Source organism: Neolamprologus brichardi, chromosome 12 (genome assembly GCF_056152115.1).
Source record: "Neolamprologus brichardi isolate AB-2024 chromosome 12, ASM5615211v1, whole genome shotgun sequence".
Taxonomy (NCBI): Eukaryota; Metazoa; Chordata; class Actinopteri; order Cichliformes; family Cichlidae; genus Neolamprologus; species Neolamprologus brichardi.
In genome coordinates, this window is record NC_142115.1 from 25,121,250 (window position 1) to 25,142,500 (window position 21,251).

A 21,251-nucleotide genomic window follows, 5' to 3' on the forward strand; every position below is an offset into this window, starting at 1 on the left:
CTTTATATAGACACGCATACTCTTCGAGGCTGGCCCTGTTACTTCCCTAAGCAGGGCCTGACAGACTAAGTCATATTCACATTCAGGCTAAGCCTGTCAGGACTCTCAGCTCATTAGAACTATACACACAGTAACAGGGCAGGAGGAAGATATCTCACTCCAGTATTAGCAAGACAGATGGAATGTCACAAGGAACAGGGGTCTATGGATAACACAGACACTGACATGCATCTCTAATTGTGACACATGTCGCTAGTGATTAGGGGAAATTAAAAAATTGTCAAAATGTGCCAAAGGGTATATTATAAGATGCAGCACTAATGTACTCGTATGATAGGTGCTGTGCTATGTCAATGTGAAACTCCCTGTTTGCTTTACAATGCAAAAAAGCTTGCCACATAATGGCTTGGGTAAGCACATTTTAAAATGAACTAGGAGCTGATTTCATTTATAATAGCCACACTATACTAATGAATAACCAACCGTGCCTCCATTTGCAAAGCAGCCTTTTGTTATAAAAATGTTGAATCACCTTTCTTCGCAGTCTTCAAAGCCAGCACCATCATTAACCAGATTGATGCAAGTTAGTCTTTAAGAAGCCGGTAGTCTTCCCCATGTGCTGTCTGGCGAGACGTGGGCTGAATGTCATGTAACAACACTAAGGCACACTCTCTCGGTCAGCTTAACGTTTTAGACAAATGTGAATACAAGAGAAAAGAAGGAGGAGAAATTAGCACCTGACCTTCCAACAAATAAACAACAGCTTATCCAGCATCCTGTCAATATACTGCAGCAATTACAAGGAGTAGCTTTTGAGATGTTTTCAGACAAAAGCTCACAGGAGGACCATAAAAGAATTTCAATTTGGTTGCTGAAAAATAATTGCCATCACTGGTATTGCTGTCATTATGGGAAATGCCAAAGGTAATGATTTTATGCTCCCATTAAATGATTGAATAATTCAGGAGTCATTGTGTTTCATTGGTAAATGAATGGGCAATTGTTGTTTTTTTACTTCCACATTTTTAAAGAAGGATTTAACTGATAAGATGAGAAAAATACTCAAAGCTAGTGTGGAGACCTTTGTCATGGCAGCATGTAAAGTAACAGTGGGAACAGAGGTGATAAGAATTACTCACACAAAATCATTGCAATAAACTCCTGTAAGTCAACTAACTGTTAAATGAAGCAAAGTAGTAAAGAGTGAAGAAGTGGCAACATGGGGTACAAAAATGATTCCAGCAGCAGAGACACAGCTTGAGGCAATCGATTTCCTACCACACTTAGCTTTAAATCATAACATCACTATTTAGGACAACACTTGAATTGCTATTCCTCCTGGACATGTTGAGCCAAGGAGGATGCTGTGTTTGTGTGAATATATGTGCTAGGACAGCATGTGTCTGTGTGCGGAGTGTATTTGGTTTTAAAGGTTTTAGTTTCTGATCTTATTTTAAAAACAATTTGGAGCAGAATCATGCAAGAAAAGAAATCAATAGACAATAAAGTACAGATAAGCATTATCGGCTTTATTAAAGGTACTACACACAACGGCCGAGACTGTCCAAGCCGGGGCTCAAACCGGCAACCTTCCAATTACAAGGCGAACTCCCAACTCTTGAGCCACGATTGCCCGGTATCAGTATTTAATTTACCCAACCAATGGTTACAGCTTACATTCAGGTCTGTAAGTATTTGGACAGTGATATAATATATAATTTTGTAAATTCTGAGTAAACTGCAGAATTTACTTCACAGGGTTTAAAAAATATTTTATGAACTATTTAGGAATAGTCCCCCAGACAATGGAGTGACAATCAGTTTCATGGCCAGTTCTCTCCTTAGATAAACACTCTTGAGGATGTAGGTGCATCATTTTCCCTAATGCAAACTCTAATGCATTTTCTCTCAAGCAATGCTTCCATGAATATGAACAGAGAAGATTTATGACAAGTTGCACACTCACAAGCAGGAAGGCCAGATTAGACTTTACCAGTAAATATCGAAGAGAGTCTGCACAGTTCTGAAAAAAACTAATAAATCTTTGAAGAGATTAAATTTAGATTATCTCACACCATTCTGGTAAGAAGAGAAAAGTATTCAGAGGGTTAGGAACAGCTCATGATATGAAGCTGTCAAACATTATCTGTCAATTATAGTGGAGGCAATGTTATGGCATGAGCATGTATGGCTGCCAGTGGAAGCGTTAGTTGGTGAGGTGAATGCTGACAGAAGTAGCGGGATGAATTCTGAAGTGTACAGGGCTATATTCTCTGCTCACATTCAGCCAAATGCTCCATAACCCATAGCCCTGGTGCTTCACAGGGTAAATTAATATTCACCAAAAGCATACCGCAAAAGTAAGCCAAGAGTTTTTATAGACAAAGAAATGGGATATTCCTCAATGGACTAGACAGCAATATGACCCCAACCCAAAAGAGGATAGAGAGACACACAAACAAGCAGCAACAGAAAGAGGCGGCAGTAAAGGTCTAGAATTTGTTGAAGTTGACAAGTTCTAGACTTCAGGAAGTCGTCAGCTGTGAAAGATTTTTATACAAGTACTATATTAAAAACAATCCTTATATTTATAATTATATTCATTTTTTAAAAAATATCTTTGAGTCTCTAAACATGAGGAACTACATATACAATTGCTGTTTGCTGTTTTTAATCATTGTTATTATTATGGAGAACAATGGCAGCAGAGCAGACTATTGACCTACTTTTACAACTATTGCTGGTGAAATTATACCACAAGGACGCTATTAACTTGTGAAAAAGCAAGTTCGATTATGCTGAAAATTACACCAGGAAGAAGAAACTGGTCTGGAAGACTACCAGGCATGATAGCATAACTGATCTGGTTGATCTTATCTGCTCTGTGTGTGGTGGAGTAAAACAGGTGCATAAATAGATGCACATAAACTCACACACGTAGACTAAAACAGAGAGCAGAGGAGAAAACTAGTGCTGATGCAAATAAAAAAGTTCTATTGCTGGAAGTAAAATAAATAAATAAAATCTCTGTTGTGCATCTTCTCTCCCCTCACCAATATTCCTGAATATAAGAGATAGAACTGTTGCATCTATGTAGTTCTCTCTACGGCACACAGTATGTGTTAGGGCAGGTGGACGGTGATACATCAACCATGTGCAATGCTAAAAGTTTTTATCCCGGATACATGGGAAAAGCAAAAGAACCAACAACAGCACAAATATAAATTAGGTCTACATTCCTGGATGTTTCAAATATTTTTTTAAACTGCTCCCAACCCAGCTAACAACTAGGCTCTGCCTAATGCAGTACCATGCTGAAGCCTTCAAAAGCATCTTCTAGCTTGTAGCTAAGGAAGGACACCAACATCAGTTGACAGGCACAGGATACTAGATAATTCCCAGAGTACGCAAATGTGATATTGCTCAAACTTGACCACACAACATGGACAAAATTAATGCATTTGATTCAAGAGGTTTCCTTTATCTGAAAGTCACACCAAGATCACATGTGCACGAAAACGGATGCCCTTTAATATACTAACTCATGCAATCCGCCTCTAATGTAGGATACTCCACTTCCCTATACGCACCTCGAAGAGACAAGAACCATGGAGGTCTATAGATGAGTTTAGTGAGAAGAAACACAGGTATAGACTTCCTTCAAGATGTACAAATACCACACCTTGCAATGTGGGACACATTTTAAGGTGCAGTCTGTCACATTTTAAGGTCACTTAAGACTGATGTTTATTTGGTAGCTGCAGCACCTCCATCCTCACATCATCACTTATCTCACCCTCTCACAATCTGTTAGCATGTAGGCATAAGGAAAGTTGAGTTACTTTGGTATTATTTGGTCCATAAAACATAAAAAAGGAAAATTATATATAAACTTTGCTTTCATGGTTTCAGCATAGCCAAAATGTTCCATGAAATCTAGAGATGAGGCTTGTAGAAATCTATAACATGAAGTTACACACCTCATCTACACTAGTCTGATCTTATCGATGTGAACTCAAACAAGCCAGACTGATTTTTTTTTCTTCTGTCTCAAAAAAAGACAATGATGCATATAAATGTGCTGATATATGTGTGTCAAATAGGAAGGAAGTTGAGCACTGGCTGCAATTTTGCTAAGAGGAATGGATGAATGCCACCATATATTGTTTTCTTTCATTCTGTTTCTGAGAATATAATACAAGAGTACTTATGTACAGAGTGAAAGAGAGAGCGGCATAAGTTAAAATGAGGAGGATGAAAAGAAGGTGGTACCAGGGCTAGCGGGGCAATACAAAGAGCTTTAACCTTTATAAATGTTGACAGAAATCTGCTTGCTGAGAAATGTTGTGCAATCACAACAGCAGCCAGTCGAGCAGAAAAGAACTGGGGGTGGAAGCATGGACACGCTGTCTGACTTTGCCCCTGACAGGTCATGATTTCAATGAACAACCTCTAAAGGCAGTAACCACCAGAGGGTAACACGGAACTGACCGGAGTACATGAGGACACAAACTGCATCAACACCAAGCTCTTCTACTTACTGGAATCCCTCACTGTGCTTTTCTTCCTCAACTGCCACAGACCTTTTTCCTACTCAGCATTTATGCCACTTCCTTTATCCTTTTTACATTCCTTTGAACTGTCATCCGTTCCTAAATTCTGTGATATCTCCATCAGATAAGCAAACGTTTTCAAATCCTTTCATCACACACACAGCGGAGAACATAAACTATAATTAACATAATAATGTAAGAACCAACACACTCAAAAGCAAGCTCAGAGACTTATTCCTCAGCTCTAATGGAAGTTTGAAATCTACCCAAGAAAATATTCCAGAAAATGACAATGGCACAATGAAGTTAACCTTTGATCTTTTGAATGTAAAATTCTATCACAACATCATCTTATCCTATTAGACACTGTGTGTAATTTGGCATAATTAGCATATTAATTGAGAAATTAACTTAACCTTTGACCTCGCAATTTAAAATCAGTTCACATCTGAGTCCATGTGAACAATTGTGCCAAAATGAAAGAAATTCCCTCCAAATGTTTCTGAAACATCATGCTCAGGAGAGTAACGCTGACTGACAAATCGATAGGCATGCTAAAAATTAATGCTTCTGTCTCAGCCTGTCGCAATAAAAGGCTGCTGATGCAGCTCAATGGCTTCCACCATCAGTTGTAGAGACCAATAGTTTCTTTGGTGCATGAGTCTGTCAGTGGAACCTGAAGAGCCTACGGACAAGAACCAGATGTCCTTGTTCTGACTGTGTGCCACCCTTTGAGCATAAGACAGGGTGCAAAATATTCAGCTGCATCAAACATTGACAGACAAGGATGAAGATTAATTAAAGATGAATTAAATTTAAAGGGAAACCCAAGCCCAAGAATGAAAATCATAAAACCATAACAAATTAAATGTTTAAAAAAAAAATCATGTGATTGCTTATGAAAATCAATAGACTGAATTATTGTTATATGAACAAATTCGATTTCCATCTACTAGTGTCACTCTCTTTTATCATAACAATGTATCTGCTGCTTCTGTTTGCTCATTTTTGAATTGTGTTCTTGTGCTTAACAAATTCATTAAACTACCACCAAACGCAAGGTTTATGCCACAGCTGCCCTAAATTAACAGGAAGGTAATTACCCAAATCATTTTTTATGATTCTGTAAAAGTTAATGATATCTTTAATGCTAAAAGATTAGTATTATTGTTATCCATGAACTTTCTAATTTACTGTTTTACAAAAAGCTTATAAAAAACAATAAAGCACATAATTATTTTTTGACTAATATGCCAAATTACAACAATTTGTGTGCGAGTCTAGTGTGCCAGCTCAATTTTGGGTATGTGGATTCAGTTTCTTATAGGCCTAATATATAACAGTATAATTTTAATTTTTTTTAAATAGGTTTTGGGTAACATTTGTGTTTTCTTGTTTTTATGTTAAGCACATTTTCCAAGATCATGCAACGCATATAGCTTGTGCTTTGCGGCACAGCTTTAGTCCTTTGGTATTAGTTAGTTAGTGTGTGTGTGTGTGTGTGTGTGTGTGTGTGTGTGTGTGTGTGTTAGTGTGATGTAATGCATAGTGTAGGCACTTGTGTTTTATTGGTTAAGGACTTTTGTGTGCCCCTTGTTGTTACTAATACTAATTAGCTGTGGTAGAAAAGGAATTGAAATCACTGACGGCCAAAATGATAATCACTTATCAATGGTGAATAGTTAAATTTCATCAACACTCAGCTTCTCTAGTTTACGTGTGCTTTGTGGACTTTTGTGCATTATTATTTTGTTCATTATTGCTAATGACACAAAATGTAATTCCAACCTGTGTCTGCAACACTATTTACACATAGTACATTTCTGTACAGTCAGACATTGTATTTGACATCAGTAGAGGTGGACGTTCTTTGTAGTCTGAGTCACAAGCGTGGCGTTTACAGTTGTACCTCGTGACATCATCTAATAAATAGATTCTAAAAAAAAATCTGTGTTCAGCTGCAGTCGAGCAGGGGATTTAGATGGATTTTTGTGGGTTGACAAGTGTATTCTGTGGCATTAAAAAAATGAATTTTACATTATTCTATTAACATTAAAATCACAGGTATCTAATTCATATAATGCAGTATATTCCAAAACCCCAATTTTTAGAAAATATACTAAAAAAACTAGTTCTACAAAACACTCTCATGTCCCCCATGTAAATCCTTTCTAGGCTAGGAGTCCTGTTCAGTCATAGCTTACTCACTCGCACCGTCTATGTAGCAAACCTTAGTAAGCAGTCAAAGTTTATGACGAACAGCTCAATCATCCATTCATCTATCCATCCACCATTCACATTTGCATCCATGGAGGCACATCTGCATCTATTATGTACATATAGAAACAAAAAGAGAAAAGTGCACCTTTTCTGTGATGATCCGATCCACACATTGTTTCCCTGTCAAAGGCAGGCTGCATTTGTCCAGTATCTTGTGTTTTCCTCCCTAAAAAGAACAGGACAACATCATTGCCTTCATTTAGTATCTGGATGTTTTTGGAATGGATCTTTTATGTTGTACATATATGTGTATATTCAGTGTTTCAGCTGGGTGTGTATATTGATCCAAAAGGACATCCAGCACAAATACAGTGTGTGCCTCAGTTTCTCCATCAGACATCTTCAAGGAAAAGGAGAGAGAGAGAAAGAGAGAGAGAAGCCTCCAACGATCTCTAAGAGGCATACAGCACACGCCCTCTCTCACTCTCCCACTCCCCTTCCCCATCATGAATGAAAGCAGCCTTCAGGGCAGTAAATTTATGCTCACCTGCTGCACCATCTGGACTTTAGCTGGGCGCCAGACAGAGTCCCATTAGCAAAAAACAGCATGCTTTTGTAAATGCAGAATGTTACATTGCCCTTGCATCACATTGGTTTGGACTTTCTAAAAGTAAACCAATTCAGCTGGATTGCCTACTGCAAGTGTCAGAACCCCTGTGGGATTAGTCATCTCTTGCTGCAGCCCCGGTCTAACTATCAGCCCGTCTCAAAACACTAAGCCCAATTCTAGACTTGTATTTAAATTAACTGAAGATGAGCAAACAGGAGGTGGATTGTGTGCCTCACTAGAATGAGCCAGCCCTCTCTAGTAAAAGGATATTAAGCAATCCATTAGCAGAATTATCCTTAATCAGCCCTAGCACTCACATTCATTACTGTAGGAAGCAGATACAAGTAACGCTGGTGAAGATATAAACACGGGAAAAGGACGCTGTTAATTTAATTTTACTCACAGAAAGGAAATAAGTCTCTTGAGTGACTCGTAAAGGCAATGTTAGCTAGAAAAACCACAATAAGAGTTCATGCTAACACACCCTTAAGGCCTCAATGGTCGCTTCTATCACCGCCGCAACCTCGTCTCACAGTCACTCTAAGCCACTGCAGTATTCTCCTGAATGATAGGTGTCGCCACTCAGACAATATCGCCACATAAGCGCTGATATAGGAGGAAAATAAGTCAAAACCAGAAGTCAAGGGGAGGTTGCAAGTTTTTAAACTGTTAAACTGTTCTCCCTCTGTATTTCTGTATATCGCTGAGCTTAAAATGGCGGTAAAAAGCGTCACGATCGTACACTCGTGTCTTCAATCCAGCTCCTACTGCCAAAACGCAACACGCCAAGTTACAGAAATGTAGAGGCGCACAGGCGGCTGACAAACCACAAAGATTGTGTCACACGACACGCGATTTGACTTAAAAAAATCACTGCGTGACACAGCGAGCATATTGGCCCCACTACATGTTTACACACCTTAGCTGAATGCTCCATGGTGACCACCACCTTAGTTCCAGCGCTTGCCACCAAATCCATGGCTCCTCCCATTCCTTTCACCATCTTACCCTGAGAATAGAAGAAAAACAAACAGACTTGAGTTATTCCATCTAATCTTGGACAAAATGATATTTTCACTTGACTGATTTTTCACAACATTATCTAGAGAGTATAGTACAAAATTATAGTCGGTCAAATCCCTAGTTAGGATTACCAAAACATTTTACATTTAAGCTTAATTGACAATAGACCATGAAACAGCTACACATATGTTGAATAAAGAAAAAAAGGGAGAGAGAAAAAGACCATTTAGCTACATTTATCTATAGGGTCACACCAGTTAGTGGCACCAATGTGTTTTTATGCTGCATTCCATTTGAAGTGGGAAGCCAGAAACCCTTGATTCTGAGTTTGAAGTTTCAAATTCAAAGAAGCCCAGCAAACCCTGACTTTACAATTCAAGATGGCAGAAACTGAGAAGTAAAACCTGCAATCTGTACTACTACTGTTGTGTATTTGTGACTCTGTAAATAAGTCATAAACAAAGCACTAACACGCTCCATCTATAAATGTGCTGCATTGGTGTTTGTAAGTGCGAAAACCCCAACATTATAGTATATTGCTAGTGATGGATAAATGGTTCTACCTTCCAAGGGCGCAAAACAAAGCCTGTCTTTTCTTGCATTCTTGACTACTACTATTGGAACGCATACCTGACTTCCAACGTAAAAGTAATGCAGCATTAGAGAAAAAGAAACAAAAGAAGAAAAAAAACACCAGCAGAGTACTCCAAGCCACCTTTTCTGATAGTCCCACCTACGGCACGTGTGTCCCCAGAACTCCATTTTGTATAGACTGAATCACAAAGTAAAAATAATTCTACCTTTAATAATGATGCTTCACATTTATTGAGAAAACCCAAACAAATGCCACAAGACAACATTGACCATTTCTTAAGCCTTTTCAGTCACGGCATACGTAACGTTGAAAGCAGTATCAATCTGTTGAAGTGACAGCATTTTAAAATTCAGACACGGGTCACATTTATGTTAATGTTTTTAACAGTTTCATTCACGTCATTTACTGACGCAATGAGTTCTTGGTATAATGCAGCGCAGATCTCTGCTGGGGAACCACTCCAAAATCTAAGGTCTGAAACCTCTGGCCACAGGCTGGTGTGCAGGTTGACTAACAGACCCCTGCCTGAGGACTGCAAATTCCATACCTGGGTTTAGAGTTGGAGGTCTGACACGTGCAGAGAACTAAGGGGCAGAGAAGGGATTAAGTAGCTTAGGATTTTGCACAAGATAAAGGATTCCAGTGTGACCCTTTGAAGATATATAGGGGCTAGTTGTGCTGTAGTAATGTACTGAAAGACAGAGCAACAACAGGATTACAATGTTCTGAAGTCAGAACCAGCATAAGAATTATTCTGGTGCAGTGAATGGAGTGTTCTCTCAAGACAGAATGTCTCATTAGTAGTACAGGTAAAGACTTGTGCTGTTAAAATAATTCAGCCATAACTGCTCATGACCGGTCTGTTATTTTCAACAGAAAAACACAATGACAACTGCAAGAAATGTAAGCAATGCAGAGAGCAGGAAGAAAAAACATTCTGTATTAGAACTGCACTAAACATAACTGAATGATTCTGTGCAGGAATCCAGTGTACTGAAGCTTTGTCATGTCACAATGAATATTTTCTTCAATAACAAATAAAACCAAAACTGTTTTCTTTTTTTAAAAAGGTGGGAAAGAAAAATGCTAAAAAAGAAATCTGAGCTCTGCCAGCCGGGGAAAAAACTGTCTTCAAGTTAAACATTGGTCACAATAAGGAAGGTTTCCGAATAAGGAAGGTTGATGTGCACATATGGCCGCAGGGTGACGGCTCAATAACTGAATTAGAATCCCATTTCCTCATCAATCATGTGTAGAGCGTGGTTTGCTTTTTGCTCAATAACTGGAGGGTATGTATGCCAAGGGTGACGCATTGTAAGGATACTGTCTGCCTGTGGGAAAGGCCAGCTGGGGAGAGAAGATATTAACTGAGAACAGAAAGGAGATTTGGGAGACAGGAGGTGGGTTAGAATATTGGATATTGAAGAGGCAGCATTTAATTTCATTTACTTGTTTGTCGTCCAATTGAAAGTGGCCTGCTGTAACAGCATATCAATACCCTCAAATAAACTACCAATATCAGGTTTAATACAACTGTATCCATTTTGATTTTTAATCTCCAAACTGTCTCACCAGCTTTTTTTCTTCAGCGTTTTTATTTATTACACAGACACTTGAGATTAAACAGTGTTGTTTTTCATATAATCAATGTTAATGCACTTTATGACAGCCAGTGGGCTTAGGTGATGTGTACACAGGCCTAAGGGGATAAGACTGTCTGACCTGCTAAATGCAAGTTGTAATTTACAGCTACCATCCAGAACTAGACATCTGCTAATGTACTCGATTTAACAACCTAGGCTGTTAATCGAAAGGGTGTGTCTTTTGAGATCATAACCACACAAGTATTAACATTCTAGTATGGTTTTGATTAGTAAAAATCAAGACAATGACTCTGGAGGAAATTATAAAATGGAAAAATCCAATTTTTTATTTTGCTATGGGGCAGTACATTTATCCCTAACTGCAAAAATGATTTGATGTATTTTCTTGTAACCAAAAATGTACCAGAGGATCAACAGCTTTCTGTGGAAGTAGTCAAATGTGTCACAAATGATTTTAAGTAAGTAAGTAAGTAAAGTTTATTTATTAAGCGCTTTTCATAGACAGGTAGTCGCAAAGCGTTGTACACAAAGATTAAAATAAACAGTACGATAAATAGCAAAATGTGACCTTGTTGAATATAAATTGTGCAAGAAAATAAGATTTGATGTGGAAAATTAAAGAAAGGTTGATGCTCTGTTTGTCAGTGACCTATATTGCTGGGAGGATTGGCATTTACTTCCCTCTCATTTACAGCTTTGCACGAGGTTATCTGAGCCTACTTTGATCTAAACTGCTGCATGCAGCAAAACTCAAAATTAACATGATCTGTAAGAGTGTAAAAAAATCAAATTAATGGAGAGTTATGATGGGAAAAGCAAATCTATTCCACCCAGAAGGCTGTATTATCAAGGTATGTTGAACCTTATGTCATGAGGCTGGCTCTTTCACATTCACCATGTTAACAGGGGTCAGCCCAACCTTGTCTGGACCAGGTTTTCCTTAGAATTCAGTTAAAACTTGTCTCTAAAGTTCGACATTACATGAATATATATGCGTTAGGTTGACTTATGTTCCAGTAAAATGCCTAACCTTTGAGTGGCACTTGAATGTTGAACTACTCACAATAACTTGCCTCTCAATGTTAGACGTCTTAAAGACTTGTGTTTTGCAAAATCAACACTATGAAGACGACAAAGCTACACACAACATTGAGCCTCTGACCAGCAGATGCTGTAAACTAAAGCATACTTTCAGAACAACACCCATAGAAATATCCTCTTTTTAAGCTGCCAACAAGAGCAGAGTAATTTAGTCATTTAATTAACAAAGCTTTAATGATATTAACCTTGTTGGTCTGACTGAGGCTGGTTCCTTTTAAATTTCCTCACCACTCTTACTGTGTCCATTTGTCTGCTATAATCGTAGCACCACAGGGCCACTAGGACACTTAAAAGTATGTCAGGAAACAATTCAGTAGCAGAAACACACAAAAACATGAAACATCTCTCTTCTAAACAATGTTCAGCTCCCAAAAACCCTACAGCTGTACAACGGAATATAGAAGAGAACAACAAATTCTACATAAATGAACATAAGGATTTGAGACTTTTAGTAGTTCTACATTAATGGCCTAGTTCAACTGTAGATGTTATTCATCATATAAAATCCAGGCAAAATAAAAGCTACAGCAGCCAGTCAGCCTGGTTCCAAATAACACATAAGATCACAATGTTAAATAACATGAATCTTCCTGATTGGATGTGTACAGTCATTGAGGTTGATAAAAAAATTAAACAGCCAATCAAAACTGACAACTAATGTCACATGTAGGGTGATAACCAGAGACTGGTTTGAATCTAAATGTGTAAGAAAATAAAATAGGCAGGAAACATGGAGAAAACCTGCCATTCATTTCCATGGCTGCATAATACTGTTTGCCCTATATGAACAAACTGACAACTCACTCGCAAGTAAGTTACAAATCTACCAGTAAGCACACATGCAGTATTTACTGTATAGTGTAGCTGAACCCGACATATTGATTTGTTTCATCCCTCAAAAGGTGGCGTAATTGTGCGTTTCTCAAATTACATTCAGCATGAAAAGTTTGAGAACTTCAATTCAACAACAGATGGCAGGTTATTTATCTTGTTCTTCATTCAAAGTGCATAATTTACTTAACAAAAGACCTGGTAAAAATATTCTAACACGAGATAGCACACAGACTCACGAAAACCATCTCACAACTATAACAATGAGTGATTAATGGTGGGGTGGAGGGTGTGGGGCTGCCGGGAGCAGTATAACTGGTGCAGAAACCTGATAAGACCTCTTAAGTTGAAGCTTTGCTAAGATGACACCTATCACAATATGTAAAAGCATAGACAATGACAGTCTATCTCACTAAACCACCATTCAAAGTGAGCCCCAGGTGCCAGAGGACTAAGACTATTGCTGTTTAGACCAAGTATGGAACAGTTTGAAATGGCTATATATTCTATTCTAAAAAAACTAAATAAAAAACAAAACAGAATATAATTTAATTGTACATGTACAATGACAACAAAGGACTATTGTATTCTATAACAATTTTATACTGTGATTTGCTGTACATTCAAAACTGTTGGTCCATCTCTCCAGGAACATGGGACAGCAGGCAGTTAAAACAAACAAACAAACCTTCAAACCTAGTACTTAATGTCATCTGCCCTGTGAAGACATTAGATTCTTCCCAAAACAGGTAAAAATATTACATAGTAATATTATTTTTCCACTTTGAATGACGTATTAAAAATTAATTTTAATTCTTTTTATTTTGACTCTTTATTTTTTCACTCTTTAAATGCCATTATGTTTAGATATCTCCACTGTTTTTTTTATAGAAAAAAACAAAACAAAAAATAATGTCTAAAAACTTTATTTCAAGGAGTGTTTGACTATTATTTTATTATTTTATTAGGCCCAGCATCAGCTGGCAACTGGCAGCAACACTGATTTGAATGCATTCTTATTTTCTCTACAGTGTCCGATATTTACAAAAACTCAACCTAACACCAACAGCTGTAAAAGTACTGTATAGTAATATTTTTTCTACTTTAAATGACAGTCTTTTAAAACTGCTTCAGCTTGAAATATAAATATAAAATATTAATTATAGCTTTTGGATTATAGCTGTATAAAGAAGAGGGACTCCAGCTGAGGTAGAGCACAGTTTGCAAATGTACAGACTGAGGTCTTTGAATCCAAGCTTCCCACATGGTGCTGCCAGCTCTTCTTTTTTTGTCCGTGCAAAAATCACTGCCCTTACATTTGCTGATGAGAGGGGCTCATCATAGCAGCACCCTACAGATTTGAATTAATTAATTAATTTTTTGACTTGTAAAAACTGTCCAAAATGAGAACTGTGATGACCACTCCACCCTGCCGTCCTTTTGGCCTGTTTGTGTGGCATGTCTCGTTTGCAGGCATTGGAGGTAGGGCTGGGCGATATGACCCAAAATTCATATCTCGATATTTTTTACCTGGACGGCGATATAAGATATATATCTCGATGTTTTTTTAAAGCCATAAAGTAAGAACAAAATAAGAGTTCTTAGTCAAACAGAGCATAGATGTACATAAAATTTACTCAAAAATAAATTATGAGCATTTATTAAATAATAATGCTCCATAAATAAAAGAAAACAATGTTGTTTTTGTGCATAACAAAAAGCTCACAATTGTGCAGTCAAAATGTAAACTAAAAGACGCTGAGCATAGTAACAAAGACAGATTTCACAGCTGCTCTGTTCCCAACTTCTACTGTGTGACTGACAGCATTGAGTTTGAAATCCTCTTTGTAACCACGTCTCTTAACAGGTTTCATTTATGGTCCTTATCATTATACACACACACACAATACGGTAATATTACGTTGAAGCACAGTACGTATCACTCCGCGAGGCTCCTCGGTCGCCGTAATGCTCTGACAATCCATCAAGCGGTGCAGCATCGTAGCTTACCAAAGTCGTACTAAAACATTTTTGACAGATTGCTGAGCGCCGTGTTCCACATAAAATCGGTTCGCGGCCATCAAGCACAACCAGAATTCATACATAAGGCGCGCTGTCAACTTTTGAGAAAATGAAAGGATTTTAGGCTGTGCAGCGCCTCTGGGCTGCATGGCGTTAGCGTGGTTAGCTTATTAGCGTGGTTAGCTAGCTAACGCGTTGACGGCGTCCAGCCCCACGCACGGGGCGATGCGGAGTAACTCGTTAACGGAGATTTGCCGTGTCCATCTTGTGGCTTCCTGCAGGTGAAGCGATGGAGGAGGAGGGGGAGTTGTGTTCAGTGAAGGAGAGGCGAGTAACGTTGCGTAAAGACAAAAGTGGACGAAAGAGAGCCAAACTTGCGGCTCCACAAGTATAGTTATAACGTAACATAGACTATATCGATATAAAGGATACTGTCACATCTTATATCTTGTATAAAAATATATTGATATTTTTTAAAAACTCGATATATCGCCCAGCTCTAATTGGAGGGATGAAGCGGTTCATTCCCAATTAATGACACTGGCAACACCTGGGCCCGGTGTGCCAGTGCTCTATATAAGCTTTCAGAGCTCTGTTGCTTGGTGGCGTTTTCCCCTGAGACATCCCTCTGGATTTTGCTTGCATTTGGTTTGGTTTTGCAAACAAACAAACTTTGCATACACAATCCTTCCAACCATGCACTCATCTACACCACTGATTGTACTGACTACACACGCCATGGTTTGTATAAGGTGGGCGATCGTGGCTCAAGAGTTGGGCGTTCGTCTTGTAATCGGAAGGTTGCCGGTTCGAGCCACGGCTCCGACAGTCTCGGCCGTTGTGTCCTTTGGCAAGACACTTCACCCGTTGCCTACTGGTGGTGGTCAGAGGGCCCGGTGGCGCCAGTGTCCGGCAGCCTTGCCTCTGTCAGTGCACCCCAGGGTGGCTGTGGCTACAATGTAGCTTGCCATCACCAGTGTGTGAATGTGTGTGTGAATGGGTGGATAATTGTGTATAGTGTAAAGCGCTTTGGGGTCCTTAGGACCAAGTAAAGCGCTATACAAATACATTTAAGGTTTCTTTTTTTTGTTTTATTTACTTAAAATAAATACATTTTGGACAATCCAGGTTTTTGTCATGGCTGTGCGACCCGGTTTGTGACAAGCATCCCTATATAAACCTGCAGTTCCTCTGTGTCCATAAGCCACTAAGTGTTTCCCATGCAGGTTTGTGATGGCCACAATTTGCTGCAAGATTTCATCCATCAGCAGCAGTGCATAGCTAGTGGCAGGGTGTGTATGTCCCGGGATCAAACTTCAGGCGGCTGGGACATAGCAGAGCTTTGAAGTCTTTGTAGGAGACCAAAATATGGAGATAGAGAAGTAGATTAGGATGTCTCGAGACCGGTCTTGGCCAAAACTCATCAGAACTAGTACCTAGTGTAACTTTTTAGATACCATTTGTTACTTTTCAAATTCTATATTTATTAAGTTATGCAGGCTTGTTTGCACAACAAGGCTAAATAATTACATAAACTTTTCTGAATCTAAATAGTGTACTTTGGTAGAATTAAAAAAATAAGTGTAGTGCAGGTCTATGATGATTTTTAGTGCTACTATCATCTAGTCTTGATTCTGGTTCTGTTTTGGTTAAGTCCTAAGTAGTCCTGATTTTGAACCGTTGTAGTCCTGTTTTAATTTCGGATCAGTTCTGGGTCTGGTTGAATTGGGGTTTAGTGCCTGTGTCTTGATACAGCCCCGACTTTGTTCGGCCTTGCTACTTAATTCAAAAACTAGTTTAAGGTGTCCTGCATATGTGATATTTATTTTTTTCCTATATGAAGTCATTCTTTTTTGAACAAAACTCAAAACAGAGCCTAATAATCTTTCAGTCATTTCTACCCTCACTTAATTTCCTTTCGCTGCTCAGCTCTCACACAGTGGCTTAGCTATGCTCCAATCCCTCCATATTGTGGCCAATCACATGCGAGGATATAGGATAATATCATTATGTGAAAAACCGAGAGGGTGAGAAACGCGACAGTCAAGTGGAGCATGCGTCTGTCCTCTCAGTAAGTGAGTGAGACAGTAGACAGCGGTGAGGAGGGCTGTGCAAAAGCAAAAACACATAAATATGCCTGACACCCGTAAACGAAGCAGCATCTGGCTGCAGTTTAAAGACTTTTTTTGTCTCGGTCTTGGTCTTGGTCTTGTCTCGACTTGGTCTTGGTCTTGATACCCTCTGGTCTTGGTCTTGTCTTGGTCTCGGATTAGGTGGTCTTGACTACAAGTCTATAGAGAAGTTCACCCTGTGACTTCAACCATCTCCTCTCTTCTCTCACCTTCAGGTAAGTCCTCAGAGGAGGATGAAGCGCCATCTTTACACTCATAAATCGCCTCCTGTGTGCTGTAAAGTCTTGCATCTCCAAAATGCCTGTACTTCTAACAATGCAGTGCAGCTGCATAGTCTACCTGAGAAAGAACCACATTAAAGTCCAATTATTGTTTTATTTTATTTGCTGCTGAGATATCTTTGAAGCTCTGAAAGGTACTCATCGTTTATTATTACTGAATTACTTTATAACACAGAGTGTGGCCTTCTAAGAGAAAAGACTTGAAGGTGAACATCACACACATGCACACACACACACTCACACAATTATCCAACATCAATAGCTTCGCGCACTTATCATTTTAGCAGAAAACAGAAAAATGTAAAATTTTGGTACATGCCTTGGATGGCAAAAAGAAGCGCCACCTGGCAGACAAATATAAAAACTAAAAACTGAGGGTTAGGTTATCTTAAAAGATTGAATTACTTGATGTCATGATAAATGTGGGATAAAAAAAAAAGCATTTTCAAAGATTTTCAATGGGGCATTTTTTTGGCCTTAGGATAAAATGTGGAGGTTTTTGCATCGCTTAGGCTTTTTCTGCTAATTTAAGGAACTGGGATGACAATTTTATAATAACATTTTTAAAAAATGAATATCATCTGGCAAATATGAGCCATACTAATTCAGCAAAGCCAAAATAGCATGAAAATAAAAAAACGCAATGACACAAAAACACCAGGATCATCTAAGGGTTAAGGCACGCTTGCATTTTTTTTTCTGTTGCCATGGCTACAGCATACAATTTTCTCATTTGTTGTGCGAGTGTTCGCTTTCTAGTCAGTGGCAGAAACACCACAGAAAATGACCCCCTTCACAATCCAAGAGTTCCCACTTACCAACTGGGTTCCTTTCTCTCCCTTCCAGTTCTCTGACAATTTCCACTGTCTGATACAAACGGCTCTCTATTTAATAACATAGCAACAGACTGCCACAAGCCTTCGTTACCCAGACAACTAATGACAAGAATCAGAGAGATGGAACTGACAGCAAGACAATGCACCCCGTGTTCAAAGCAACCGAAAAACACAACTGTTTACAATGTATAATTGGTAAATATGCTCCAATCCACCATAAGTAAAGCTTTCACTGTAAAGCTGAAATTTTAAGCAGAGAAGCCCAAGTAAAGTAAAACTTAGAAATATATATACACAAGAAGACACAGAGAGATTACAAATATCCATTAGGACATTTTTAACTTATAAGTCTTCAGTCATGTCTAAGTTAAATTGTTGTTATAAATATATAAAAAAGAAAAATCTTCTTAAGCAGCTTCATTAAAGCCGCCACCAGATCTTATGAGCACTTAGGAGAGTAACTGCATTTTAATAGTAAGTAGTTTGTAATATTGCTGCACTTAGCTGCACTTATACTGAGCCTCTGGGGTTTTGGAATATATGTCTGAGGCAGCGGCCGTTTTCTCCATTTAAGCTCAACAATGATCAATTCTAATTCTGTTCTGTAAAATACAATCTTCAATGAACAAAAAAAGTAAAGGATAAATCATAATCATTGACTTTTAATAGACTCATAATTAGTAACAAATAAAATGAATATTTGAAAAAATAAATAGATAAATACAATTAAAACTTCACTTCTGACACAAGGTTCTTTTCCTACGCTGCCAATGGTTTCTTAAATAAAAAAAGAATTTTAAAAACATCTCTGTCAAACAACCATCTTAGTTACTGTAACAAGATCGTAGTGTTCCAGACAAAATCACAATAACAAAATTACACATTTATCATTCTACCAAAGCACCTATTTTTAATATGAAGACGCAACATAACCTACCATCACTTGAGTGGGCACGTTTTTAGTAAAATAAACATATGTAGCATCACAATAAACATGAAACTGTAACTTACTCTAAACCTTATTACTCTTTCTTGAACTTATTCACATACTCAGAGAGATACAATTTCTCACTTTGAGTGAGAATTCTTCTTTAACTCTATACTTATAATAATAATAATAATAATAACAGCCAAAGTTGTGAATAATAAAAAAATCTAATAAAAAAATTGTTTCTCTTGCCTTATCAATTAAAAGCTATATCAATTAAATGATTTAATTTAAAAAATCCAATTAATCTTCACACTTCACAGTAAAACCCAGAAAAAAACTTTCTGCAAATATTAACAACTTTTTTGTGAGTGATTTAACTTTAAAATGTTTTTGTTGACCATATAAATGTTTATGCTTTCGTTAACCTTTATACGATTGCCCTGAAGTGCTTGTTTATTCATTTCAGTTTTAAAGGAACGGGTAAAACTAATGACAGAGTTTGGTCAAAATAACATTGGAAAATGTAAATAAAAGAGAGACATGATTCTCAGAATGGGCTCACTGAGTGCAGCATGGTTAAGACCTTGGAGAAGCTTACAGCTGCCGTGAATACTCAGAATAACACCTCTGAGCGTATATTGGGTTACATCAAGGAGAGGTCTGCTCAGAACAACACCTCTGAGCGAAAGCTGGATTACATCGTGGAACAGCTCACTGCAGTTGTGAGTTCTCAGAATCGGCTCTCTGAGCACAAGAATTATAAGACCACGGAGCGCAAGTTTGATAACATCATGGAGAAGCTCGCGGTTCTCCAACGGGAGATTGAGAGACCAGTGTCAGAGTGTTAAAGAACAGCTTTGAAATTCTCATGAGCTGCTCACATAAAAGAAAAATCAACAACATCAACATCATAATGCGGATATCCCCTCGGCGCCAGCTGTGGGCTCAAAGCTGGAGCCGAACAAAAACTCCCTGATAACGACTGTGTTTGACTGTTCTTCCCACTCTATGCAAGACCACCTGGGTTGGCTGGTACACTGTTTACTTAGCCTGATAGGGTGAAGGACACTGTCTCAGCTGAACTATGGACATACACACACATACACTTACACTGATAAGGACTCACTCATCCCCCCTCCCCTTCCAATGCCTTCGATGCTTGTTGCCTCCTGGGAACACGAGGCGGGTCTGGGCCTGCGCTGGAGAGTCAGTGCAGTGGCAGGATGGCTGCTATGTTGCCTGGGATTACTCCTTATCCCCTACCCAACCCTGTTGCTGGTCACGTGCTCTATAATGTTGTACTGTGGACATTTATGTGCTTTCTGTGCAGAGGAGTTTTTTTGTTTCCTGTTCTCATGCTGTCCTCCTATAGCCCAGCATGAGTAGAGGTCTCTTTTTTCCTCTTGTACTTTCCCATTGTAGTTACATTTCAGTGGTTTTTCTGTAATGCAACCGTTCTCTGACTTGTATCCCCATGTGATGTCTGTGTTGTGTGTGTAAGGTCGGGGGGCGGGTTCATTCCACTGCAGGGCAACCTGCCATTGCATGTGGCAAATAAAATTTGAACTTGAACTTGATTCTCATTTTGAAACCTGGAAGGATGTGCATATAACAAGAAGCATTTTGTGTATCTCACAATATAGCACAACAAGTCCAAATTCTGTATTCTATTACCCCTTTTCACTTCATCTATTGTTTTTCCAGATGTTTCAGCCTGAGTGGAGATGTAAAAGCGTTTCAAAGCCCTCAACTGGAAAATGTTCATCTGCATTTTGCATATTAAAAGCATTTGAAATCAACATAATCTCACTGAGAGTACTGCATCCCCAACTCCTACGTAAAACATTTCCAATTTCACGCTATGCACCCATCTTTAGATAGTGAATAATTTTCATTATTACAAAGGGTTGCAAATGTAATTCTCATCATCCATCCTTTCTAAAGAGGGGATAATGAAGATTGAAGCGTAGGTGAGGACAGAAGTATGTGTGCCAATGTTTCCGCATTGTTTTGCTTTTCAAAATGTCCAGAATTACACAAGAGAACAAAATAAATTCTTTGTCTATGAGCAGCTCCACTGCAGGGCTTCAAAATCTGCATAGCATACCTAATCAAGCACTGGTTAATTAGCAATTACCATGGACAAACAAGTATGAGTGAAGTGGTAAAAATTAAATGAATTAAGTTGCAAAATTTACAAATCACCATCAACAACAGTATCCTATTCACCTATTGAAACTCAAAATCTTTACTGATATACGTTGTTTTAGTTTGAAATGATGTAACAATGGTTAGTGGAAACCAAAACCATCAACCCTTTGAGGGCTAGACTAAAGAAGAAAAACTAAAAAAGGAAATAACACAAGAAATCAAAGGTAAAATTGCATGTCTCCAAGACTGTGGCAGTTTCTACTTTGTCGCTTAGAGGAGATGTGTCTATAAAATGATGTACATGCTGAAACAACTCTGCACGTACACGTCAGCACTTCAGTGCAAAAAAAACAAAACAAAG

General features: G+C 38.4%; 1 protein-coding gene across 1 annotated transcript in view; it reads right to left on the reverse strand.

Moving 5' to 3' along the window:
• The window catches only part of oxct1a (3-oxoacid CoA transferase 1a), a 57,430-nt gene that overhangs the window by 3,922 nt on the left and 32,257 nt on the right, over window positions 1-21,251 (reverse strand). Inside the window, exons 14-15 of the mRNA XM_087849217.1 lie at window positions 8,303-8,392; window positions 6,919-6,999 (exon numbers count right to left, since the gene is read on the reverse strand). Coding sequence (XP_087705343.1) covers window positions 6,919-6,999; window positions 8,303-8,392 — 171 coding nt within the window. The remainder of the gene's footprint in view (window positions 1-6,918; window positions 7,000-8,302; window positions 8,393-21,251) is intronic.